Source organism: Peromyscus leucopus, chromosome 16_21, assembly GCF_004664715.2.
Source record: "Peromyscus leucopus breed LL Stock chromosome 16_21, UCI_PerLeu_2.1, whole genome shotgun sequence".
Taxonomy (NCBI): Eukaryota; Metazoa; Chordata; class Mammalia; order Rodentia; family Cricetidae; genus Peromyscus; species Peromyscus leucopus.
Window position 1 is genome coordinate 35,393,250 of NC_051084.1, and position 26,167 is coordinate 35,419,416.

General features: G+C 53.3%; 1 protein-coding gene across 1 annotated transcript in view; it reads right to left on the reverse strand.

Moving 5' to 3' along the window:
• Window positions 1-425: 425 nt before the first annotated feature.
• Slc29a3 (solute carrier family 29 member 3) overlaps window positions 426-26,167 on the reverse strand; it is a 36,730-nt gene continuing 10,988 nt past the window's right edge. Inside the window, exons 3-6 of the mRNA XM_028886160.2 lie at window positions 16,393-16,475; window positions 9,038-9,264; window positions 5,870-6,032; window positions 426-2,336 (exon numbers count right to left, since the gene is read on the reverse strand). Of these exons, the coding sequence (XP_028741993.1) occupies window positions 1,682-2,336; window positions 5,870-6,032; window positions 9,038-9,264; window positions 16,393-16,475 (1,128 nt within the window). The 3' untranslated portion in view covers window positions 426-1,681. The remainder of the gene's footprint in view (window positions 2,337-5,869; window positions 6,033-9,037; window positions 9,265-16,392; window positions 16,476-26,167) is intronic.

Here is a 26,167-nt window from a genome sequence, read left to right on the forward strand (position 1 = left end):
AGGGATGTATGTAGGGTAGGTGGGTGGAGGAGGGAGTCTCTGCCTCACAGCTGTCTGGGCCTGCCCCTGCTCGCCCCAAGCAAGGTCACATGCCTAGGCTCTAGAAGGGCTCTCCCTCTTCAGGCTGAGTGTGAAGGGCCTCGCTCTTACTGGGTCTTCAATAGCATGATGGTTAATCTCCATTGTCTATGAGACTGGATTTAGAGTTACCATGGAGACATGAGTGTCTGCCAGGATGTTTCCAGAGGAGTACCACTAAGGAGGGAAGACCCACCCTGAAGGTGGGCAGCACCGCTCCATCCCATGGGCTGAGGTCTGGACCGCGTGTACAGTGTGATCAGCCACTTCCACATCCACTGCTGTGCCTTTCCCACCCTGATGACAGGGGACTGTGCCCCCCTTAAACCGAGAGCCAGCAGAAACCGTGCATTCCTCGAGCAGCTTTATTTGGGTATTTTGTTACAGCAACGGGGAAGGTAGTGAACCCCAAGTCCTTGGGGTTCCTGTACCTGTCCCCACATCCCTCCAAATCACCCAATCTCAACACGCTGTTTCCTGCCAAGACCTCAGCTGATGGAGACACCAACAATGCTCACATTGAGAACCCCAGTATTTATTATGCCCTTGAACCGAGTGCCCCAACAGGCTGTAAACATGACTATTAAAAAGACTTCCCCTGCCTTAAACAGGCTGCAGGCCCCTGGGCCACATGGTCCTCATCAGGAGACCAGGCCTACCAGGCCCAGTCCCTGACACAGAGAGACTTCAGGAGCCCAGGCCTCAGGCAGGAAGGGTTAGGAAGCCCGCCTTGTGGGTCTTTCCAGATTGTCTACTCTCACCCACAGAGCCCAGGGATCAGCACATGCTTGAGCCCTAGGTCTGAGTACTGGCCATAGCAGAGGGGACCTCGAATCCAGGAGCCACCTTCAGTGGAGGAATCACTGAAGATTCTCTCCCAGCTTGCTGCCAGCCGGAAACAGTGAGGCTGGGTTCTGGCCTTGTGAGAACACAAGTTAGACAGGCTACTTATTAGCCACAAAGGTAACAAACCCCCTCTTTATAACTGTACTTTTTTTTTGTTTTTGAGACAGTGTCTCATGTAGCCCAGGTTGGCCTCAAATTCCCCGTGTAGCTGAGGATGACCTTGAACTTCTGATCCTCTTGCTTCTACCTCTCAAGTGCTAAGATTACAGGTTTTTACTAACACATCCAGTTTACGCAGTGCTGGGGATGGGAGTCAGGGCTTCCCTTCATGAATGAGAAATGAGCACTATATTCTAGCCACGACTGTGTCCTTTAAATGGCTCTGGAGTGTTCTCTTGAAGTGTTTGGAGTGTCTCGGGGTTTTTGTTTTAGCTTATTTTTTTTTTGAGTTAGGGCTTCTCTATGTGGCCAGACTGGCCTCGAATTCACAGCAGTCCTCCAGCTTAGCCTTGTGAATGCTGGGATTACAGGTTTAAGCCACCATGCTGGGCTGTGTCTGGAATGTTTCCTTCCTTGCACAGGATGTGCAAGGATGTGGCTCAAAAGCACCCCTAGAGAAAGGCAGCCCGAGTGGGTTCTGCTCCACACCAAGCAAAACACCAGCCCCTTGCTTAACACCATCTGAGACCTCGGCTCCCCCATGCGACTCTCCCAAGGGCCCAAGCCTCACACGGTACACACATCCTCGCCACCCCTCCTAGATAAAGTGTTCAAGCAGGGCTGCACAGGCTGAACCCAGCATCAAGCCCACAGACATGTAGAAAGACATCACTACACCGGTGGCCTCCGCCAGCTCCCGGGGCACGATCTTGGGCCCGTAGATGAGCACCAGTGTGGTGAGGTAGCCGTTACTGAGCCCCAACAGGCAGGTGAAGAGCACAGGGTAGATGTCGGACTGGAAGAGCACCACAGTCAGGTGTGATCGTGGCTGGTAGTTACAAAGCAAAAAGAGAGGCACGAGGCAGACACGCAACAGTGCCAGTCCGGGGAGCACCTTGCTCCTGGGACCTGGCACCTGGATCCAGACTGTGACCTGTCGGCCGCAGAGGTCAGCAAAGTTGAAAAGGAGGAAGACAGTGAGGGGCACAAAAAACTTGGAGGTCCACGGGGAACCGGTGCCCCTGTGCACGGACTGGATGTTGGTGGAGATGGCAGGAAAGATGAGGGCAGTGATAAGATAGAGGAAGATGGTACAGAACCCGAGGCCGGCCGTCTTCTTCAGGATAGGTCCAAGGGGTGGCGTGTGTACCACTCTGGATCCAGGGGCCACCGAGTAGGTGCCAGGAGCGTCCTGTGATGGGCTGTCTTCACCAGAAAACATGTGGACTGGGGCAACTGGCCTCATGTAGTACCTGCAGAGGGACAGCGACATGGTCAATGGGTCACTATGGAACCGCTCATTCAGTAACTCCAGGGACACAGAAGGAGACCTCAGAGTCTGCATAACCATTGTGGGGTACGCAGAGCAGCCCACAGAGACCCAGCAGGCAAAGCCCAAGCCCTGGGAACCTCTTGGCCAGGATCTCACAACATGATGTGGGAGGAACAGGTTGTTAGAGATGGCCTGTGTCATCCCTGGCCAGCCCGCCAGACTGGACCCCGGTCCCTGGACCCCGGTCCCTGGACCATACCATGTGCAGGGACAGGAAACCAGCCAGTATCACTGCATGGTGAGTGGAGGCCCTGGCCTGGTTTTGTTTTGTGGTAGAAAGGGGAAGTTTAGGTCAATTTTTTAAAAATTCAGAAATATAAAATATAAGCAGGGTAATGGCTCAGGCCTGCAACCCTGGCACTTCGGAGGCTGAGGCAGAAGGATTGCAATGAGTTTGGGACCAGTTTGAGCTACATAGTGAGACCCTGTCTCAAAACCAAACAACTAAAACGGTGTGGCGAAGGGGGTAACAGGGATGCGGAAGTGTGGCTCAGTTAGCTGGGTGCTTGCTTAGCATCTTTGACTCCCTGGGTTTGATCCGCAGCACCACACAAACCAGACGTGGTAGCTCATATGTAATGCTGGCACTCAGGAAGTAGAGGCAGAAGAGTCAGAAGTTCAAAGTCATTCTTAGCTACACAGTGAGTTAAAGCCAGCCTCGGCTACATAGTGTGTTCCAGGGTAGCCTGGGCCACAGAGTGAAACCCTGTCCCAAAAAATAAGCAAAAACAGCACACACACACACACCCCACAGATACACACAACCCTGAGAGATTTTACATACGTATACACACACACACACACACACACACGCACGCACGCACGCACGCACGCACGCACGCACGCACGCACACACGCACGCACGCGCACATACACAGACAGATTTCTGAATATGGAGTCCAGCTACACAGCTCTTAAGACCTCAGCCATAATGCCTAAATACATTTTACAAATAACATCCACAACAGCCTAGGTCACGCATCCCAGCATTCATAAACACACACCTATCACAGTCTGAACAACACTAACCTGTGGCCCTCCTGTCACACACGTGGCTCCCCCCCCCCTTCTGTCACTGAAGCACAGCTTAGCATACACTTGAATTGCTCCCCTACAGACGGCTTTCAGGGTGGCCCAGACTTTCAGTACTGCCAGACCCAGGGCAGAGTGTAATGCATGCATACACCTGAACACACACACACCCCCCGAGTATTTTGGCAGGGTATTTCTAGAAAAGACCAGTGGGTTCAACTTTTAACCTATATTGTGGACAGAGAGAACAAACGTCTTTAAGTTGTCCTTTGACCTCCATATGTGCACACACACACACACACACACACACACACCCATCATACATACATGGTAATAACACAAATTTTAAATAAAATTAAAAGTAGATTGTTAGGAAGAAGCCAGGCACAGTGGTATACACCTGTGATCACAGGCCCTGGGAGGTAGAGGCAGGAGCATCGGGAGTTCAAGGTCATCTTCCAGCACACTGCAATCTCAAGGAGACCCCAGCTCAATGGGACAAAGACAAAGAAAACACACTATTGCTACTACTGAAACTATAATATAATCAAACTAGAATACAGTTCTGCTAGCCAGAAACTGCTCTTCAGACAGAAAGTGCCACTTATCTGGGCTCTGTCCTTTGCAAGCTCTGAGCAAAGTGACTCGTCTGTTTCTCTCTGTGACAGCATGTATCTCATCTTTTTAAAATTCTGACCACTGTAAACTCATGATGTTGGTCTACTGATATATTAGTCAGGGTTCACTGCTTGAGGTACAGAACTGGTTTTATATATGCATATATACGTGTGTGCGCGCGTGTGTGTGTGTGTGTGTGTGTGTGTGTGTGTGTGTGTGTGTGTGTAAAGGACATATTACAATGGCTGTAATATATATCTTATAGAACCCAGGACCACCAACCCAGGGACAACATCACCTGCAACGGACTGGGCCCTCGCTCATCAATCACTAATTAAGAAAATGGATCATATGGAGGTGTTTTCTCAACTGAGGCTCCCTCCTTTCAGATAACTCTAGCTTACGCCAAGTTGACATAAGACCGGCCAGCACAGGAGGTCCAGAAGCCCAAGCCGGTGTCCCCCAGCTCATGGCTGAGAGCAGCTGAGCCAGTGGTGGGAGTCATCTGGTGACTCCGGGCTTATGGCGGCTCCTGAGCATGCACTGGGAGCTCCCTTGAAGTGAGAAATAGTCAGTGCAGACCTCTGCGTTCAGCCCTCCATGAGCACCAACCCATAAGTTTCTGCAAACAGGATTCCTGTCCCAGGTTTAACCAGCAAAGATACAGATGCTTCAGGGACAGCTGGGGCCCAGGAGGCCCAGCAGGAAAGTCTTCGGCCTGCCCAGGTGAACTGATAAGCACCATCTGATGGAGGCAGTACTGGGGTGTGATGAAAGCAGGGCTGTGGGGACTCTCAAAGTGTCGTTCCACTCAGAGCCAACGAGACAAGAAAAGACCCTCAAGGCCACAGTGCCACTCTGGGAACAGCCCTAAGGTTAAATACCACAAGGAGGGCTGCCGGATCCTCCGTCCATCCTTCACCTCCTAAGCGCTAGGATAACAAGTACGTGCCACCATGCCTGGTGTGTGTGGCATCGGGGATCGAACCTAGGGCTTCATGCTTTCAAGGCAAGCACTCTACCCACTCAGTTACTTCCTGAGCCCCATCTCTGTTTTTAAAGAGCAGTAGAAAGCACAAAAGACGTGGGTGAAACTTCTGAGAAACCAGGGAGCCCACAGGCAGGGAGCTAAAAGCAGGAGTTTGGAGTCCCTGCTACCTCCTGGCTCCCTGACCCCTGTCCCCTAACCTGCACATGGAAATATTAACTAATAACCATAAGCTTAAGAGAACCAGGAATGGGGGAACATACATGAGATAGAAAAATTCAGCTAGGTAGGCTGCATCTCCTGCCAGAGCAGGGGGTGATGTTGGGGATGTGTTCGGTGGTTAAGAACCATTACTCCAGGGCTGGAGAGATGGCTCAGAGGTTAAGAACACTGGCTACTCTTCCAGAGGTCCTGAGTTCAATTCCCAGCACCCACACGGTGGCTCACAACCATCTAGAATGAGATCTGGCTCCCTCTTCTGGCCTGCAGGGATACACTATATACATAATAAATAAATCTTAAAAAAAAAAAAAAAAACCAATACTCCTTATTTTTCTTGCCCAATCCCACCTCCACCGCTCAGTCTTCCCGAACCCCAAGCTCGCCAGTCCTAATGATTCAGAGGTCTGATCGAAGCCAGCGTCTCCCACCCAAAACCAATTCACCCAGCAACTGGGGGACCCCCTGGAACAAGATTCCTACATGCTATGGCCCTCTTAAAACTCACAGTCCCGGGGAACAGGCAACCCATAAGGACAGGGACCTATGATCCAGACGGATGACCAGATGCGGAGGGCAGGGCAGAGGGACCTCACCTGGCATACTCCAGCCGAGGCAGCAGCAGGTAGAGCCCCATACAGAGCCCAAGGAAGACCGCGGCGGTGAGAAAGAAGGCGAGCGCGCTGTCCCGCACGTCACTGGATGCTGCCAGGTCCACTAGTGAGGCCACAGCGCTGATTGTCCCTCCCATGGCCCCTCCTGTAGAGAGCAAGAGGACACCACAAGGACATCACGATAGGCTCAGGAAGGCACATGGACACACACACACACACACTGAAAACACCTTGGTTCTCACAGCATCGGAAGCTGGGAAGGAGGTTGGGGATGGGGGCATGGGTCCCTGTAGCCTGAGTTCCAGAGCTTTGAACAGTGGGCAGGTGTTTCTGTCCACCTTACTGTCTCTCCTACAACTGCAGGAACTTCCCTTGGTTCCAATGGAAAATTCTTCCAATTTCCCCCAGATAGGTTCTACCAGCCCAGGTGGGGCTGGAAGCCAGGACTTGAGGCTAGGCAACACACACACACACACACACACACACACACACTAGCAGAGTGAGCAAGGGGATTCACGCTTAAATCAGAACCCAAGCTGGGCAGTGGTGGCGCACGCCTTTAATCCCAGCACTCGGGAGGCAGAGCCAGGGGAATCTCTGTGAGTTCGAGGCCAGCCTGGTCTACAGAACGAGATCCCGGACAGGCACCAAAACAACACAGAGAAACCTTGTCTCCAAACAAACAAACAAATCAGAACCCAATCCCCATTTGACCACTTTGGGCTGTGTGCTCCCTGACACACTCCTTGACCTTTCTGTGCCTCAGCTTGCTCGTCCGTAAGTGGGAGTGTTACGAGAGGCCACCCCTTAAGACGGCTATGAGGATTAAAAGGATTATTACATGTTAAACAGAGTCTGACGCAGACAGGAGCCAAACGCCAAATCAATCTTCAGATCCCCAATTAACTGTTTGGCTATTACCCATCTTTCACACATCAAAGCAGCAGCAACAGGGTAAACCCTTTGCGGGGGGGGGGGGGGACGACACAACACTTCTGAGAAGCTGTAATCCCCACCTGGGCGCTCTGGAAGAAGTGGGGTTAGCTCAGAGAGCCGCTCGGTGGCCGCCGGAGGAAGAGATCTTAACAGCCCCACCGACTGATCCCCTCTCCCTTCCAACTTGAATCTACAATATTATCGGCAGCCACAAACCGGGCCCCCGGGAGCTCATCCTTCACGACTCCCACTATCTCATCAGTTATGGAAATACATGCAAATGAGGACTTTGAGGGAAAAAAAAAAAAAGAAAAACACCAGCACAAAACAAATGAATCGTTCCTCAGATGCCAACATGCGCGGAATTCACAGATGGGCTCCTTTGGACAAAAAGCAGAGGGGGCTGGGACCGCTGGGAGACGGAGGCATCTCAGCTGGTCCGGGGTGCTGGCCTGGTACCAGGGAGGGCCCCACACATTACCCTTTCAATGCTAGCATCTAAGTCCTAATTTCACCTACCCTTTTTACTCTATCAGACAGAGTCTTACTATGTATTCCTCCTGCCTCAGCCTGTGACGTACTGAGGTTATAGGTGTGTGTCGCCATACCTGGCATCCCCCACTTTTCCAAAAATAGACTAAAAAAAATAAAAATTCCCAAGAGACACTCTTCCCTAGAGCTCTACAGGTGGACAAAAGGGGCCACTTGCCCTTGCCGGTGTCCAGCAGGGCTGAAGCTGTGCTGAAAGGCTCCACCAGGATGGAGGGAGATGAGGGGATAAGAGCCTCTTTTTGAGGCCAGTGGTGACAGAGGGATTAGCATTTGATGGCTGTTCTGCTTAGCTCCAGACCTGCCTTTCTTGAAGCAACGCCAGGAGCATGTTGACTGTACTCAGAAAACTCAATGACAAGTTCATTTCTATTTTATTTTAGGCCCAAGGGTTTCCTGGGATAGAAGCGAAGCCTAATCCTATATCAAAAATGGCAAACAGACGGAGCTCATATCTAGACTCTGATCCACAGAGAGTAATTGCCTCAAGTGCTGGCTTGAGAGGGAATTAGAGGCTCAAGAGGAAAGATAGGGATCTATTAGTGATGTCTGGCACTGGCATAGAGCGGGGAGGGGGATATGTGCTTGTCAAGGTGCTTGTCATCCCTGCCACATCCTACCTGGCATATTAACTAACAGATACAGTCCTGTGCATTGTGCAATTCTTCTCAGGTAGGCAAGTGTTTAAAGCAGTCTTCTGAACATCAGGGACACATGGGGACAGAGAGGACAGCAGCCTCCAGGCTTGCTTTAGGGGACAGTGGTCCTCAGATAGAGCAGATGCTAACTGACCCGGCTCTGTTTACCTTGTGGGGCCATCTAGGTGAGAGAGGAAACAGCGAAAGTCCCCGTAACAGGCTTAGCATCCACTTCCAGACTTCAGCTAGAGAGATGCCCCAAGTCAGGGCCCGAGCAAGCCACAGCCTGGCACAGTCTCGGGGAACCAGGAGCTTAGTCACTAGGCTATTGGCTCTGATAGGACACAGTCTGGTCCATCTTTCCGCCCCTGGTAGAGGGTGGAGCCTCCACAGAACTAGAAAGGAAAGAAAGACAGAAGAGAGGGAGGGAGGGAGGGAGGGAGGGAACGGCGGGGGTTGGGGGGACCAAAGGAAAGGAAAAGGGACAAAGAGGAAGGAGCGAGGAAAGAAGGGAAGGAAGGAAGGCTGGTTTCAGAAAGGATGCTTCGCCGGCTGTGGTCCTGTCTCCCATCGACCCGCTCTTCTGCTGGTAAGACCTCAACACCTTCCAGGGAGCCACAGAGACCCATCTGGAGTCTGGGTGGGCCAAGGGCTGCAGAATTTGCTCCCCACATGGCTTCTATGGCTACATCAAAATGTAAGTGCTGCCCGGGTCTTCTCCGATGCTCAGGCTCTGTACAGCCTGGGCCTATGCCGCAGAGACAGCCCAGGCAAACAGAGCGAGGGCCACAAGGAATGGCACCCAGCCCTAGGCCTTAATCAAGTCACCCCCCACCACCCCCACCACCCCCACCCCGGTGGACACTGGGTGGAGCAGTGGAGAGCCAACTGTCTTCTCAATCCGCTGTCCAAGCTGCATACTGAGCAGAATGAACGACTCTCAGCTACCCAGGCTAGGATGGTTTGCTTGGGGACACTAAGAAAACACAGGGGACCCAGGACACATTTCCTTTTCTGTGGCTCTCACCTGATATCAGTGCCTGGGCATTCCTCATGGGGAACGAGCCCGTCAGGCCATACACGCTGCTGTTGAAGATGGTGGAGGAGCCGCTGACGATGGCCATGCACACGATGGTGACCGTGAAGAAGCCTCGGGTCCAGGAGGAAGTGTCCACCTTCACCAGCACAATCATAACCACAAAGATGGCCAGTGAGACGGACAGTGAGGCCAGGACACGGACATGCACCTGGACCCTGGGAAGAGGACCAGAAGCAGGGGGAGATGGTTGGACTCCCCTCAGGCCTCTACACGGGTCAGCTGGTGAGCGACAAGGGAGAAGGGGGGTGAACTCAACACACGGGCTGTTCACTTCAACACTGTGACGCCTAGCCTCGAATTCTGCCTTCCTGCTCACTAGCCCTGTGACACCCAGGAAGAGACTTGGGGGCCTGGCTTCCATTTCTGCAGAGGGGTGTCCATCTACCCAGGGGGGAAGGGGAGGCTCCGGAGACCTTTACGCAGCACAAAGACCTGAGCCCAGTGCAAGGTCAGCAGACACTGGCACTTGTCACCAACTTGTGAGGCTCCAGGCCAGGACACCAGGCAAGACTCCACTTCTCCTCCTCCATCAGGGCCCTCCTGTTAGACCCATCTAGTGTTTAAACTGCACAACCACCCCGGCTCCCTTCTCCAGATGTGGCCATGGGCAAGGGAAGAGGATCACCATCACTGATGTCACGGAACTTGGTTTGTGCCCAATTTTCTTCTAAACATTCTCCACACTCCACCTCATGCACCTCCCACCCTAGCTCTGTGAGACAGACATACTCAAGCCCCTCCCTGTTCACAGGTAAGGAAGCTGAGCTCAGAAAGGTTAAGGAGCTGGCTTAAGGTCACTCAGCTGTGAGCCCGGGAGCTCTCATAACATTTCTCCTAAATGGTCTTAGCAGGGACAGCAGCTGCTGAGACCATACCCTAACAGTCCAGTGCCAGGACCCCATGCATTCCATAAAAGCACTACCCTATACCCAAGTCAAGCACTCCAGCTACCTCCCCAGCCCACCGACCAGGGAGGAGGGCAAGGATGGGGACCATTGGAGATGGCTGTGCATGTCTCTACCGTAACAGAGAGAACACCATCCCAAGGCTGTTCAAACCATCAGATTAGAATAAGCTCTAAGTCTGATTAGATGCTCAATTCCATTCCCCAGTTGCCAGAGAGAAAGTGGGGGCTGGGAGAAAAGCTCGATGAGATACAGAGATGCTTTCTGGATTAAAACAACAACAACAACAAAGTTCACTGAATAAGGTAGGAAAGGACAGATCTGTGTACACAGCTAGGTGTGAAGTGATTTACATGGAGGAAGGAAAGTGTTAGTACAAGGAGCTCCTGCCCTTGGCTGATGCCACTTCTGGATCCTGAGAGGGAGATCAGGGCTGGAGGAAGAATGGGGCTGCCTCCCCTTCGTATGGGGAAGGACACAGAGGGAGTCCCTGGAAGCTGGGATGGGATCTTAGGTGAGCTTAGCTCCAGCCCAGGCTCTTCTGTGACCCTGTGTCTTGATGATTGTCTTGCCCATAGACACTGGGTGATGACTGAACTCCTGGAGCCCAGGTACACATGCCAGGGTGGCAGGGTCTCAGTGCACCCCAGTACTAGATACTCTAGCAGGAGAGCTGGTGGCATCTCGGGGCACAGCTGGGGCACCTCAAGGAAGAGAGCATGTATGTCCTTGGAAGACACAAGAGTCTGGCTGAGCCTTGCTGAGGTGAGCTGGAGACAGGCAGAACCCTAGCCTCCATGTGAACATCTTATCTACTTTATGAGTCAGGCCTTAATCTTCAGAGGGGGCACAGGGTGGGTCTGCAGGCTTGTCTGCCAAGCATCTCCTCTCTGGGAGAAAGTGTTTCTTCATGCCAGCATGATGGAGGTGGTGGGCCATGCCACCCACACCAGTCCAGATTCAAAGAACAGCCCCTGGTGGTCCTGGCTCCCACAAGTCAGGGGACTGCATGTGACCACGCAGTAAGTAACTGCATGAGTGTGTCCAGCCAGCTGTGTGGGATAGGACTGCATATGGAGTACACTCCCCCCCCCCATGATGCACAGAGCCCCAGGACCATGGGAAGAGGAAGAGTCCCTGGACCCAGCGATGCCTGAGGGCAAATCTGACTTTAACTTTCAGTTGGAGAACAAATGTCTACTTCCTGCAGGCCATTTGTAACTGAGTGTCCCTGCTAACACAGAGACATCAGAGCTCCAGGCAGGAGAACAACATGGCCTGAAATTTCAGAGACATTTTCAGGACATTATGGCCCAGGGTTAAATCAGACATGACAGCCTCCAGCCAAGGGCTGGTGAGATTGGTGGGTACCCCTCCTAGCTCCCTCTGCGGGGTGGAGGGCTCTTTTAGATCCCAGAGGGCTCTGGTGGCTCTCTGTGGGGCTGGTGACAAGGCTTCCTCTTCTGGCGACTTTCTTGCTCTCTCCACATTCACCCCCAAATTTACTACATGCTCTTGAACTTTTCCTTGTTTGGGGGCCTGCTTTGGGGAAACGTCTAGCCTTAATAACCATTAGGACCCCACACTTGGGGTGTCTCTTCTTAGACTCTGTGGGGCTCCAGACAAGGTAGGGCAGGAGGGAGGGCCAGGTAGATTGGCTGGACTTCTGGAGCCCACAAGAGCTGTTATGACAAATGAACCCCAGTACCCTGGAGGCTTGCAGCCAAGCCTCAGATTGGATGCTCAAGGTGACCCTACACACTTACCTGCCCCACAGAGCCCCACCTTCACGGCGTAAGGAGCCATTTACCCACCCACAAGATAGGAGATAGCACAAGGCCTGGCTTTGTCATGGATTTGCTGTGCGACCTCAGACAAACATTCACTGTCTCCGTTCCTTTCCTCCTCATCTCCAAAGTGAGGCTGGTCTGGGTGATAAGGAGGTCCTACTGAAGAAATCCACTTGGTGACATCTTGGGACAAATGCCAGTTTGAACTGACTGCCTGGGCACCTGGTGAGGACTGCTGGAGGCAGAGACTGGCCGCGGAAGGAGGAGGTGGAGTGCAAGGCATTTGTCCAGCTGCACACCTCTCCCTGCGTCTAGCCATTTCCCTGAAGTTAGGGTGATAGGGTCCTGTGGGGTGCCTGGGGCTTGGGCAGGAATGGGTGGCTTCTTACTCAAGCCCCCCAAGAGGAGCAAACAGCAAAGGCACCCAAGGGACTGCCTGTACCTGTCCCTTACCTGCCCAGGGCTCCTTCCCACCTGCTCTCTTGGTCCTGCCTTAAGCACCCTCCGGCACAGGCCCCAGGGCCCCCGGCACAGGCCCCAGGGCCCAGAAGCCTCATAGGAGCCAATCTCAATGTTCTGAAGCTGGATGCCATGAAGATGGAGGCCAGCCTTACGTACACTGTGGCGGTAGGTACACTTTCCTCCTGCAGGGAGGGTGGGAGCTCCTGGGATTCTAGGGTCGTCTAGGCAAACGTTGGCTTGCCTCGTGTTCTACTCCAGGTATGAGGCCGGCTGAGGGACCACACCACCCCAGGATGCTGGAGGAGGGCGGCCCATCCTCACTTCACTCCCCTGCCAGTGAGAGCTCAGGACCCCGGGGGACTGATTTCTTCCCACATCTCCAGAATGTAAATCTAGCTCATCTGTATTTATAAAGCTGCAGATTTAACATAATAAAACACTTGGCGATTATGGATGAGCCAGTCGGAGGAGCCAGGGTGCTCCAGGAGGGAGGGAGGAAGGAGACATTTCAATCTCCCACATTAAATAAAAAACAGCTTCGCCCTAAACTGTCCTTGGCAGCTGGCAACAATTGAGGCTGGAGAGCTGTTTCCCCCACGGGCCCTCAGACATTGCCTGCAGCCTGGGTTAGGGAACCTGGGGAACCGCTTTCCTGCCTAGCCCCCTCCTAACTACCCGCCTCCAGCCTAGAGCCAGAGGCCCGGCCCTGGGGGCTACAAAGCTGGTAGGCCAGCTTTCAAGTGCAGACAGGGTGAGGAGACCCCTCTAGAAATAGATTCCTGCTCTAGCCTCAGTGGCCAAGCGACCTGAGGTGGTCATCTGAGTGGACTGTTTTTCTTTAAGCTGGAGGGTTCAGGAATATAAAATTATAAGCTTAAGAGATAAAAACTGACAGTCATCAGCTCTAAAGGTTAACTGCTAACAACGGCTCTCTGCGTTACAGCCAGCTCCTCTGTCCACAGCCAGGGGTTAACTTTTAGGATTAACTTTTAACCCCCTTGCCCCTTTATAGCCAACAACGGCCTGGACCAAAGTTAACTTGTAACAGTTGTTTCTACGTGACTCTTAGCATGCACCCTATGCCTGATACTATAAAAGGGGGGCAATAACCACCTCCATGGCCACAGCCCCAGAATTCCAACATTGGCTCTCAGCTAGCTGATAAGCTTTTGTACCCTGCAGTGTTTTTAATTTTAATTATTTTTATTTTTCTGGAATAAAGTTTGCTTCTGGTTTAATAGGCTTGGGTGGTCTGTCCCCCATTACTGCATGACCCCGGACTCAACAAAGCAGGGCCACGAGTGACTGACTGGCTATTGTGACTGGATGCCAGATACTCCAAGATCCCAAGAGGGACTTTTCACTGCTCCTGCTGACCCCAGAAGAACTGGGCCAGCTTTTGGTTCCATGGCCACCAAGGAGACTGTCAGGGATGTGGCCCCACTGTGGCACATCTGGGACTGAAACAGGAAAAACAGGATGTTGCTTCCACCTCGTGAGTCACTGGACAAACACAGGGATGCAGTGAAGGGGTAAGAGGTATGTAGACTGCCTCCTTGTCAGATGGTGGCTTGGATCCAAAGGGACAGGAACTCTCATCCACGGGCAAGTGAGCTGACCCAGCTGGACAAATGCCCAGGGCCGCAGAGCAAGTGAACAGAGAAGTCACAAGGCCTGGTGGGACCGAGGGTGGGTGGGGTGGGCCTGCCTGCTATTGCAAGTGCTCCTGTCTTTTTCATTTATTTATTTATTTTCAAGACTCCTTTTCTCTGTGTAGCCCTGGCTGTCCTGGAACTCACTCTGTAGACCAGGCTGGCCTTGAACTCAGAGATCTGCCTGCCCCTGCCTTTAATCTCTGCTGAGATCAAAGGCGTGTGCCGCCGCCGCCGCCGCCGCCGCCGCCGCCGCCGCCGCCGCCACCACCACCACCACCACCACCACCACCACCACCCGGCACTCATCTTTCTTAACTTCTTCTGACACCCTTCCTCTCCTCTCTCTGGGCACTGTCAAGAACTCTACTCTGTTGTCAGGGGCGGGCAGTGCTGAGGGAACACCCAAGTCAGCGCTTAGCCACGAGAGCAGGAGACAGACACCGGCCAGGTGGGGCAGGGCCCCCACAATAGCCACTCTGAGAATGTCCTTGCTGGAGGCCGGGGATGCCAGGAGAGGTTCTGGCTCCCGGTCCCTTGTTATCTCTTGCCTGGAAGCCTTGCCTGGAAGCTAGGCTTGAAGATTTCCCTGAAACGAAGAAGAGATACCTAACACCTCATGGATGAGCCAACTGGACTGACCATCTCATCCCACCCCTCATGCTCACTGAACTTTCTGCCTGAAGTCCTCCACAGGCCCCACACTAGCAACTTCATGGTACCGGATTTCCTACAACCCTTCCTGCCATACGGGAGCTTTTCCTCTGCGGTGTGTGACTTTCATCCTTTCATCTTTTTAGCAACTCAAGAACCCAAAAGCCGCCAGCTTGGGTAGCCCTAAGGCTAGCCCTGGACCTTTCTGCAGCCTCTTCCTGCCCCACCCCCACCTAAGCTCACTGAGAGCTCAGAAAGGCTATGTTGTACTCAAGGATACCTCTGAATTTTCCCTTATTACTTGCACCCACAAAACTCTTATGTCTGAAGTCCAGAGACATCTGCAGGTAGCCCTAGAGACCAGGAGGTGAGGCTGAGTTCTTTCTTCTCTCTCAAACTATGCCCGTGGTCTTACAGCAGTGGTTCTCAACCTGTAGGTCGAGACCCTTTTGGGGGTCGAACAGTCCTTTCATGGGGGTCACCTAAGACCATCAAAAAAAAAACCCCACAGATATTTATATTATGGTTCGTAATAGTAGCAAAATCGCAGTTAAGAAGTAGCAATGAAAACGATTTTATGGTTGGTGCTGGCCGCTACAACACAAAGAACTACATTAAAGGGTCACAGCATGAGGAAGGCTGAGAACCACTGTTTTAGAGGAATACTGTTTCTTTGACACTCCCTCCGTGGGGAAATGGGGTCTCTGTCTCCTTGAAATGGAAGAGGCTTTGTGACAGTCTTAACCAGCTGAGTGTGACAAAAGTGACACTGTGTGGCTTGTCCCTGGCTTTCATGGAACATTTGCTCTTCAGCCACAATGGGAACACTCTCTGACCCCATGGGAGCAAGCCAATGAGGAGAGACAGACAGGGAGGCGGGAAAGGATGAGCATCTCGAGCCCCTGTGCTGTCTGCATCAGCATGTTCCAGTGTAGTAGCCTGGCCGACTCCAGAACCCCAGATAGTAAAAGAAACTAATTAACTGTTACTGTTACAAGCCCCTAACTATGCTTTGGGATCTACTACACAACTGTGCCCTATACCATGATATGTTTTTGAAAGACTGCTCTATACACAGGCTTAGAAAGCACATAGGGTGCATTCTGCTCTTTCCTCCTGTGCCCAGAGCAGACATTACTAATCACTCCCAGCACCCTTGCTGAGGCCAGATCTGCCTTAGAATGCTTTTCAGCAGGAGATTCAAGAACTGAAGGACCAGAGCTGAATAAATTTGTCACCATAGGATCTGAGGTTTCTGAGACATGCTCAAGGGATGCCCAGAATTTTGGACCACAGCGAGGCCATGATTACTGCCGAGAGGCAGCTTCAGGAAAATGCAAATGAGGTACTAGCACTGTTGCCATTGTCAGGTCAAATTGAGACTAGACAGGAAGGGACAGTCTATGAGATGCCACTGTGAGTGGGGGATACATTGAATGGTAGCCTCAACATACAGAGTAGGTAGGACAGTGGGAGCTGTCAGCATCTGGCTGCTCTGGGAGCATGTGGAAGAAGAGCTTCCTCGGGCCATGGCCTACAACATGGCGACACCGTGTCCTGCCTGCAAGGGCCTGTGGCCCTACAGGTCTCTCAAAGGGAGATGCCTCTTACCTGGTGTCACTGTACGCGACTGTAAATGAGCACCGACCCCTAAGTGGAGTCCCTGGCACCTGCTCCAGTCTGTAAACTGCATGGCAAGGCTGAACTGCCTGCCTCCAGTTTGAGAAGGGGACCACCACTGGAGATGAAAACTCCTACTGTGGAATAGAGGGGAATGAAGGAGGTCAAGGTCAGGGGAGAGGGGACAGTGACTGACCTACCTGTTGATGAGCAGGAAGTTGGCCGCGAGGCAGAGCAGGGAGGGAACAGTGGAGGCAACCGCCAGGTAGCTCTCAAAGTAGTTCTGGAAACACACAAGGGAGAGAGTTGCTTGTCACTCGGGGGGTACTGAGGGCTTGGGGGAGGGTGGCTTTCACCGTCCCCAGATAGCCAGGAGCCATGGCTAAATCCGCCCCCATCCATGTGGTCCCAACCCTAAATCTCCAACCTGACACTCACTCAGTCATTCAACCAATGGCAGTCAGTGACAGCTGTGCTTCCTTAGCTGTGCTAAGTGCTGAGGTCACAGGGAAGCCTTTGACATTGTCCGTGTCTCCTGGGAGGCCCACACTTCCTTTGCTCCACTTGCCCCATCCACAGACTGGATCAGCGGAGTGAGGGTCAGTACGTAGCTAAAAAGGAAAGCCCTGCCCTCTTAATCCGGTTGGCCCTTTGACAGGATGCAATAACAGGCCTCTCAGACCATTTAGACAACCCCAGACCTGGGAGAGTCAGCTTTCCCAAGGCCACTGCAGAAAGCCAGGAGGGTGAGTACCTCCGGAATTAGCCAGGAGAAAGGACAATCCTCACAAGGAGGTGGAGACTGTCCACAGAGAACAGGATGAGAGACTTGCCCAGCCACTGCGAGATGGGACTCAGGGCTACAGACTGGCCTAGTAAAAACTGGATGCATCTCTCAAAATCCCAAAAGCTGCCCACTCATTAGGAGAGACTTGATCGTGTGGGTATTACCTCTGGGCATGCACATCTTTAAAAATAACCACAGCAAGCTGTGGGGTGTGGGGGGGGGGGCCCAGTGGCCCTCAAAGAGATGGCCCTGGCTTCCACCCCCAGCACTACTGGAAGGGGGTATGAAGGAAGGAAGAGAGGGAGGCAAGAAAGGAGGGAAAGAGGCAGAAGAAAGGAAGGAAAGAGGGAGAGAGGAACAGAGGGAGAAAGGGAGCAAGAATGGGAAGTAAGAAAGGAGGCAGAAAGGGAGGGAGGGAAGGATGGAGGAAAGCCAGCCAAGGACTGACTATCTTGCTTTGGTCATGAACCCCAGATGAGCTTTGAGCTGCAGGAAGGGCTTACGTATATTAAGCATTCGCTGTGTTACAAACGGGGGGGGGGGGGATTTAAATGGATTACACCGTTTAACTCTAAGCAAACAAAAAGAAGCATCCGACTATTCCTATTCCACTCTGGAGTGCTTAGGAAATGCAACGCGCAACTGACGAAACAGATCAGGCAGGAGCCAAGTGCAAAGAACAGAGTGTGTAAAACCCTCATCTTGTCTACAGGAGGATGGAGGAATCCAAGATGTGCTTCTCGCCCCTCGGGAACGCAGCGCGTCCCACTGGGAGTAACGTAACAGGAGGAGTGTGAAGGCTTTTTCACAGCTCCAAACCCAGAGAGCTGTGAGAGTTTCCTGCTAAGTTTTTACAGTTGCTGCTGTTTGGCAAACCAAAAGAGAGATGGATTTCAAGGAGTTCCAGACAGAAAGTGGGCCCTGCCTTGGAGAAAGTGGAAACTGCCCGAGTGTGAGGTGAGGTCCCGTGGTGGTCAGGCAGGCCTGGACCGAGGGTCAGATTGCCCAGAACAAAGATGAAAGGGATAAATGTCCTGGGTACCTCCCGGTCTGCGGCACAGACCCTCTGGGGTCCCTTTGAAGGCTGCAGAGGGCTTTGTGCTCTTTGGAAGGGGCACCCTGACTGTAAGGTGACAGCCTTGAAATTAAAATGATAATCGCAGCTCATCAGCCGTGAGCCTTAGAAATAGCCTTCTGCCGGTGAGGTGCCCCTTCATTGTCCCTGCCCTGATGGGCTCAGCAGAGCCTGCCCGGGGCTGGGCAGTCAGTCAATTACCTCCTGACACACTGGCTGAGTCCACGTGAGGCCAAGCAGGCAGAAGAGGGAAAGGAGAGAGTGAGGGACAAAGGCCAGATGAAGGCTAGTGGGAAGTAGAGACCCCCCTACCCTTGACAAGCCCCCTCCATCCCTTGGTCAACCCTGGAAGTGTGGCCACATGAGGTGGAGAACCTGTTTCACTTTTTCCAAGCATGTTCAGGGCCCCTGGGTATTTTAGGGACGGGGATTTTCCGGGTAACTAACTGAATGTTCTGGCTTGCTGGTAGCCAAGCTGAAGGCTGTGCCTTTTAAGGTTGGAAAGCTTTTCAACACCGGGACAACTGCATTGTCAAGTTTCAAAGCTGGGACAAATAGCTGAAAGTGCCTATTAGCATATCAAAGCGGACCTGACCTCCAGGTTCTCCCAGCATCCCTCAGTCCCTACCTGTTACAGGGTATGGCTGGCATACCCCATCCACTACCCTGAACTCTCCAGTCCAGGGGCTGGGCCACCCTTCCCCCAGAGGCTCTTCCCTACATGATCCAGACATTTTGGTTACCCACCTCTTTCGTACCTTTGATCTCCTGGCAGTTGCACCTGGTTCCCCTCTCTCCCCTCTCCCATCCCTTCTCCCGACATGGTCCAGCTCAGCCTGGTCATATCCACTCTGGACTCCCAGATGTCTCTGCCTCTGACTATGCTCTCCTACATATCTGTAATAAACTTCCTCCTCTACCATACCTAGGAGCAGTCATGTCCTCTCGTTTCCTTTTTATTTCTAGTTTTCATTCATGCACACGACTCCGAGTCCCTCACTGTTGACTAAGCCCATTTCTCCACTTTATGAAGAACAAGCCAGCGGGGAGAATGGACTTGGGCTGGGCCATCACTGCATGAGCAGGGACTGGAGCTGCAGATGGTGATGTGAGGTAGATGTGGCACCGCCTATGCATCTTGATTCAAAGATACAGTGGTTTCACTGTGGGGTGTGTGTGTGTGTGTGTGTGTGTGTGTGTGTGTGTGTGACATTAGCGAATGAATCTTGGGCTTCATACCTGTTAGGCAAGCACTCTACCAGTGAGCTACAGCCCTGGCCCTCTTTATTTTGAAACACAAGTCTCAACAAGTTGCCCAGGATGTCTTTAAACTCACTCTACAGTCCAAGCAAGCCTTGAACTTTTGATCCTGTCTCAGCCTCCTAGGTAGCTGGGATCACAGGCCCAGGCTGGTGGCAGACACTTAAGAAGGCTCCATAACCTCCACCTGGGGCATTCACAGCCTGCTGTGATCCAGTGATCAAGTGTGGACTTTTAACCAAGAGAAGTAAGTAAACGTGACAGGCATACATGACTGAGTGTCCATTGGTACCAGATGATGTCTTGCTAAGTTCTCCATCTCCTCAGCTAACTTTGAGGAGACAGGTGGCCTTCTGGGGAACCCCATACACCAAGGATCTGCAGGTGACCCCAATTCACTTAGGCTGGTCTCCTGCAAGAAGAGAAGCTGTTGGCTCTACAGCTGCCAGGTACTAGGCTCTCTCACAAACCCAAGTGAGCCTGGAACTGATCCTCCAATGGCTGAGCCTCCTTAGAGAGACCCAGCCACAAAGGACCCTTGCTCATAGCCTCACAAAGACCCAAGCCACACACACAGACCTCTGATGCACTTGCCCTCAAGGGAACAAAGGTATGCTTGCTGGGAACTCTGGTCTCTCCAGCCTCACCTTGCCATCTCTCTGTGGAAATACACTGTTCTCCTTAAATGGCACTACCCAGGCCCACCAGGCCTATGCATTGTCTACTATCCAGGGTGGGCCCTTTAGTTGTGCAAGAGGCCCAGTATCTCTCCCAGAAGGGTGTTGGGAGTAAGGGGTTGTTGAATCCATGCCCCAGAGTTAGCTCTGACCAATGAGAGGCAGGAAATGAAAAGGGTTATTATTCCCACCCTACCTGCGGTTCTGAGATGTGATACAGTCCCCCTGGCTTCTGGGGAGCCCGTCCATGTACCTGGGTGGTAGCTGTGTTTGCTGCTAAGCTGTGGCCAGCTCTAGTGTTCCCTGTGCCTGTCTCGCTGCAGAATCCCTGCAAAAAGGTTGGCTATGTGATGGAGGCCAAGCTTTGCCCAAGCACTGGAGAGCTGTGTGATTTTGGTGCTTTTTATACAGCTTCTTGAAGACCAGAAGGCCAGGCGAGGGGTGGGGGGTGGGGGGGGGGGGGCTCATGGGACAGCAGGTAGAAGACGCTGACAAAGCGGAAGGGGAGGGACCTTCATAAGCGGGTTTTTCCACCTTGGCAGGCTGGGCCCCAGGCACTAGATCTGAACCGTGTGGACCACCCTAAGCCGTCGGTCATGACTGGGCAGTCACTGTTCATCCCAACAGCACCTTCTCTTTTCACTTATTCCTTTGCTGGTACCCCACCCCAGTGTGCATGCAAATGAGCAGGAGTTCCTTGGGCACACTGCTGTGGCCCAAGAGACACAGATGGTGAACACAGAAGGAGGGGTGACCAGGGGCTTCCAGTAGGACCTGTCTGGGTGTTTGGGGGACTGTGTCCACAGACATGGCAGAAGGGTGAGGTGGAGAGAGGGGGACTCAGCATGAGGTAATGTTTTACTTTGCTTTGTTCCCTTTGGGAGCCAACCTGAGGCCTTGCTGTCCTCAGCGGGGCACACTGCCAGGATTCCAGACAGCCATGCTCTCGGGGTGCTAATGCCTGGTGGGGTGAGGTGGGGGTGGGGGGCATCAGTTCCACTCTGAGTGCCCAAGGCTGGCGTGAAGTGCGAGCAGCTCTGAGGAAGCAAGAGGCAGAGCTCCACCCTGGGATGCCTGATCTGCTTACCCCATGCTCACCTCGCCATCAGCTCCCGGGTTGTCTGCATCCTACAGTCTTGGGCTCAGGAAAGGCTCAGTCTGTGGAGGCAGTGTTGCCAAAGGCTACCTCGGCACCTGTGGTGACTAGAGTGGGCAGAGGAAAGCCACCCAGAACATTTTGAACGGCACGGCTCCCACACAGCCCTGTGTTCTTATTACAATCTGTCCGCGCAAGGCAGGCCTGGAACAGGCCCCCATCTTACGAATAAGAAGCCCGAGGCTGGAAAGAAGGTGATGCCTCAGTGGCTAAATCCCCATCGCTTAGTGAGGGCTACCCGGGCTATGATCAACACCATAACCAAAAGCAAGTTGGGGGACGCAAGGGTTTAATTCATCTTTCGATGCTCAGGTCATACTCCATCACTGAGCGACATCAAGGGCAGGAACTCGGGGCAGGAACTGGCAGAGGCCATAGAAGACCACTGCTTACTGGTTCACTCCACCTTATGGCTGGCTCAGGCTTTCTTAGACCATCCAGGACCACCTACCCAGGGCTGACACCGACCCCAGTGAGCTGGGCCCTCCCATATCAATCGCTAAGAAAAATGTCCCCATAGGCTTGCTTACATGCAACCTGATGGAGGCAGTTTCTCAACTGAGATTCCCCTTTCTTTCTTTCTTTTTTTTTTTTTTAAGATTTATTTATTTGTTATGTATACAGGAGAGGGCACCAGATCTCATTACAGATGGTTGTGAGCCACCATGTGGGTACTGGGAATTGAACTCAGGACCTCTGGAAGAGCAGTTGGTGCTCTTAACCTCTGAGCCATCTCTCCAGCCCCGAGATTCCCCTTTCTCAGATACTTCTAGCTTATGTGGAGCTGACCAAAACAAACAAACAGACAGATCAAACAACAATAACAAAAACCAGAATGCAGCCCATGTTGGGTCGGGAGCACATGTCTGCGATCCATCCTAAGGCTCAGGTGGGGAGATGGGCGATGGAACTCTCATGGGCCAGCTAGCCTGGCATATTCAGGGATGAACAATAAAGAGACAGCAAGACAATCGAGGTGGAAGACCAGGAGGCTGACCACCAGACTGGCCACCCACCTTCACACTTAGCCACGTGGGTAAATTCAGAGATGCATACCCCGATGCTGGCGGCGGTGGCGGGGCCTTCCCACACAGGATCGGTGGGGACACCTGCCACTTTGCTCTGTAATCAGGATGCTTCCCCCACAGTTGCATAAGCCATTGTGGCCACAGTGTATCACCTGCCTCAGTGGCCGACACAAGCCTTCCAAGTAGGCTCTTGGGGCCCATGGGTGCAAGCCACGGTTCTTCCTCCAGGCACTGTCATATTCTTCTGCCCAAGGCAGCAAATGTCGGGGTTTGTTTGATACCTCTCCTCACTGTCTGCAGGGTGACCAGGAGTGAGGGGATACGAGAACTGTCCCACCCCGTCCCACCCCACCCCACCCGCTTTTTTTTTTTTTTTTATTCCATGGGCCGATAGCTCTAAGCAGTGTTAAAAAGGAAAGTCTTCCCTCTATTGACCACGGGGGATGGATGGACACGGTCAGTGGTTAAGCCGAGATCACTTTAAAGAGGACAGATGGTACGGGCTGGGGTGTGGCTCAGTGACAGAGGGCCTGCCTGGCACATGCGAGAGAGACCCTGAGCTCCCTGCCCGGCGCTACAAAACAATGGCAAACCACAGGTGGCTTGGTGAGCAGCAGTGGGCAGATTTCCAAGCTGCTTCCTGACGGGTGTCAGCCTCCCAGTTCCAGGTAGGTGCGCCAGCACAGACCCCAGACTATGGGCAGAGCGCCTGGCCGAGGGTGCCTGGTACCAGCAGCCTCTCCAGGGCCTGTGAGTATGAACAGGCCACCCCTGGCCAGGCAGGGGGTACGCTCTTCACTTGCAATAAGGAAAGCCGTTTACATCTGCTGTGCTCCAGTGTGAACCCTGGGAACCAGAGAACCGCTCTTCGAATGAAATTTAAAAGCCTAGCCGAGCCAGCCGGCCAGATGTGAGGCCATTTTCCAGCAGAGAACTTCCTCTAGCCACCTCGCTGAGAGCGCCCTCCCCAACTCCCACCCCACCCCCAACCCCACCCCCCACCCCCGTGCTAAGCGGCTCTTCTGGAAGAATCTAATTCTGGGCTCAGGGTCCAGGTAAAGAGGTTTCTCTGGGCAGGGAGGGCCCTGAAATGAGCCTGTTTATCTCTGGCAGGGCTTGGGTAAGCTTCCTCTCCTCGGAATGCCATTTGGACCCTTTGATATAAGTGGAGTGCATTAGTCACGAGCCACAGTGGCCTCCGAGTCTGAAGCTGCTGCCACTGAACAGATCTGTGTGGCCCCCACCTCCCAGTCTGCGGTGGAGGAGGCAGCTGGGCTCCTGCAGGGTAAGAAAAGTGATTCCAACCCCGGGGGTGGTAGCTCAGGGCAGCAGAGCATTACCTGGATCACAGGGCCATGAAATTAGCAGCAGTAAGCAGGCTGCAGGCAAGAATGATTGGCCACACAGACTCATGCCTTCAGCTCTGTGGTTCCACGGCCTGGGGTGTTAAGGATGTATCCTCATCCTGGTGCAGTCCACTCTGGTCAGAACAAGGTAAGTAGTAAACAGAGGGAAGGCACTGGCTTCCTGTGCTCCTGGAGGTCCCACGGTAGGGGACATGGACCTGGGATACGGGAAAGTTTTAGGAGCCCAGGTCCCCAGAGGCTGGCTCCTCTGGGAGGGGGAGGGGGGGAGCAGGGGTAGCAAGAGGAGAACAAAGCTGAAGTTGGGATCAGATAGAGGAGCCTCAGAACACTTTAGCCAGTCAGTCTGAGCCACCACAGGTCCCGAAGGATGGGGAACCCCCATCAGATGGTTCCCTCAGCCCTGGGTCCCTTGATCCCTTGGGCCATCTCCAGGCCGAGGCGCACTGAGAACAGATCTCATTCTCCCAAGAGCAAGACCTCCCCGGCCCTCTGGCCTCGTTCATACTTTCTAGTCCCTCCCAGAAGGTCAGCAGAGCTGCCCTCGTCTGCACAGAGTCAGGAGTTACTCCCTCTTCCATGGCCATCATGGGGAGGGGGGGGGGCACTCCTTCTCACCTCCCTGCCAGAAGGAAGCACTATCTCTCCCTCCCCCTGAAAAGGGGTGGGTGGGGTGGGGGTGGGGGCTCTTCCTTAGCCTGTGCTGACTGAATCATTGCACCAAGACTGCCTGACTCAGCTACACTTTCTCCTCCAGGGCTGGCTGGCTCTTCCTTCCCTGTGGGTCAAGAGCTTAAAAAAAAAAAAAGCACTTGACCTCACTGTCCCTCCCCCACCAGGTCCTTCCGTCCTTCCTTCCCTTCAGGACTCCTAGAAAGCCTTGGCTCCTCCCTCCCTGTGGAGAGCTCTGCCTGCCTTCCTCCTTGGCTGCCCTGGGAGACTGTTCCTGCATAGGGTCCCAGGGTCCCCACAGCCTGCAGCCCCAAGCCAGGTCTCCATCCTCATGTTTCTGGTATCACATGCCCCACCTTCCAGGGTGGGTCCAAGAGCTCTCCTCTGACCCGAGGGTAGTCTTGGATCTGGCCAGAGTGAAGGAAGGTGAGCCCCACACCCAAGGCATGGGGTACACACGAAAACAGAGGGTGTGCACATGGGAGTGGGGGACAGACCCAGGAATGCTGAGGGTCGGAGGCCCCCAGAGGCTGCAAGATGTTAGGAATGCTCTTTCCAGGAGCCCTGGCTCCCGGCTCCCAGTTTGATGGACTGTTGAGTTATTGAGAAACACCTACCTCATCTGATGGCACCCACACATGCCTCTCAGCCCTGTACAACCTGATCGGTGCCCAGGCCTGTACCACCAACACAGGTGAGCCAGGAGCAGTCCCGGGACCAAGTGTGGTCCTTGCCTTTCTGTAAACATGGGGATAAGATCCCTCCTGTCGTTCCTGCCTGAGATGGCAGCTTTACTGAGCGTCCTAGGGCCCTGGAAGCCTGGAGCCTTTGATCTCTGACCCTCACGGGCCAGCCCAGTCTCATCTCATTTTGAGTATGTGCACACATGAATGGCATGTGTTCTTACGGGTGCGTGCACATATGTGTGTATTTGTGAATGTGGAGGTCAGAGGTCAACACCAGGTGTCCTCTTCAGTCTCTCCATTGTATGCATTGAGACAGGGTCTCCCACTGAACCCGGAGCTCATTGCTTACGCTAGACTGGCTAGCCAGCAAGCTCCAGGGACCCTCATCTCTTTCCCCATCCCCTCCCCCATGCTGGAATTAAACCCACATACTGCTCATGTGCTGGGGATCTGAACTCAGGTCCTCAGGCTTGCCTGGTAGATACTTTATTATCCCCTGGGCCATCTCTCCAGCCCTCCTCTCTTTACTCCTAAAGATGGCCATGAAGCCCCCAGTAACCAATAAGGAGGAAACACAGAATTCGAGACCAGCTCTCCCCAAACCAGGGTCCCCCTGCCTTGGACTGAGGAGTAAAATGACACTGTTCTTTCTGCCAATCTTATACCCCACCCTTCCAAGCCTTCCCTAGGCCCCAAGAGGACAAGCCAACATCTTCGCCGTTCCTCTTTCTATTCCTCCTACACCGGAACCAGTCAGCCAAACAGCGGCTCTGGGGGCCCACAAAGGAAGGACCAGAGAAAAAAGAGCCTGAGAAACACACACACACACAGAGACACACACACACACACACATACCAGTGACAGTCACTGTGAGTGTCCAAGTCTGCCTGCCTCTCTTTCTCTTAAGCCATGGGGACACAGAAAGGTGACCTTCTTAAAAAACCTCCCTAGCGCCCATCTAGCCCATGCCTGCACAGGGCAGCTTCTATAGCCCCTAGGTGGGGCCCAAGCATCAGTTAGGGACAAGGGCCATGCCTGAGACAGAGCAGTTGAGGGGTACGCTGCCACTGGAGGGGCCTCTCCCCTAGCCTTGCCAGGTGCTTCCTCCCACACGGGCGCGTGCACTTTCATTGTGGCAACAAACTTCTCTGAAGACTCATGTGGTGTCAAAGCTACAGGTTATGACCAGATTCAGGTGTGCACACATACAGCGCTCTCTCTCTTCCCCCCCCTCTCTACCCCCCCCCCCGCCACCCCGATACCAGTGACA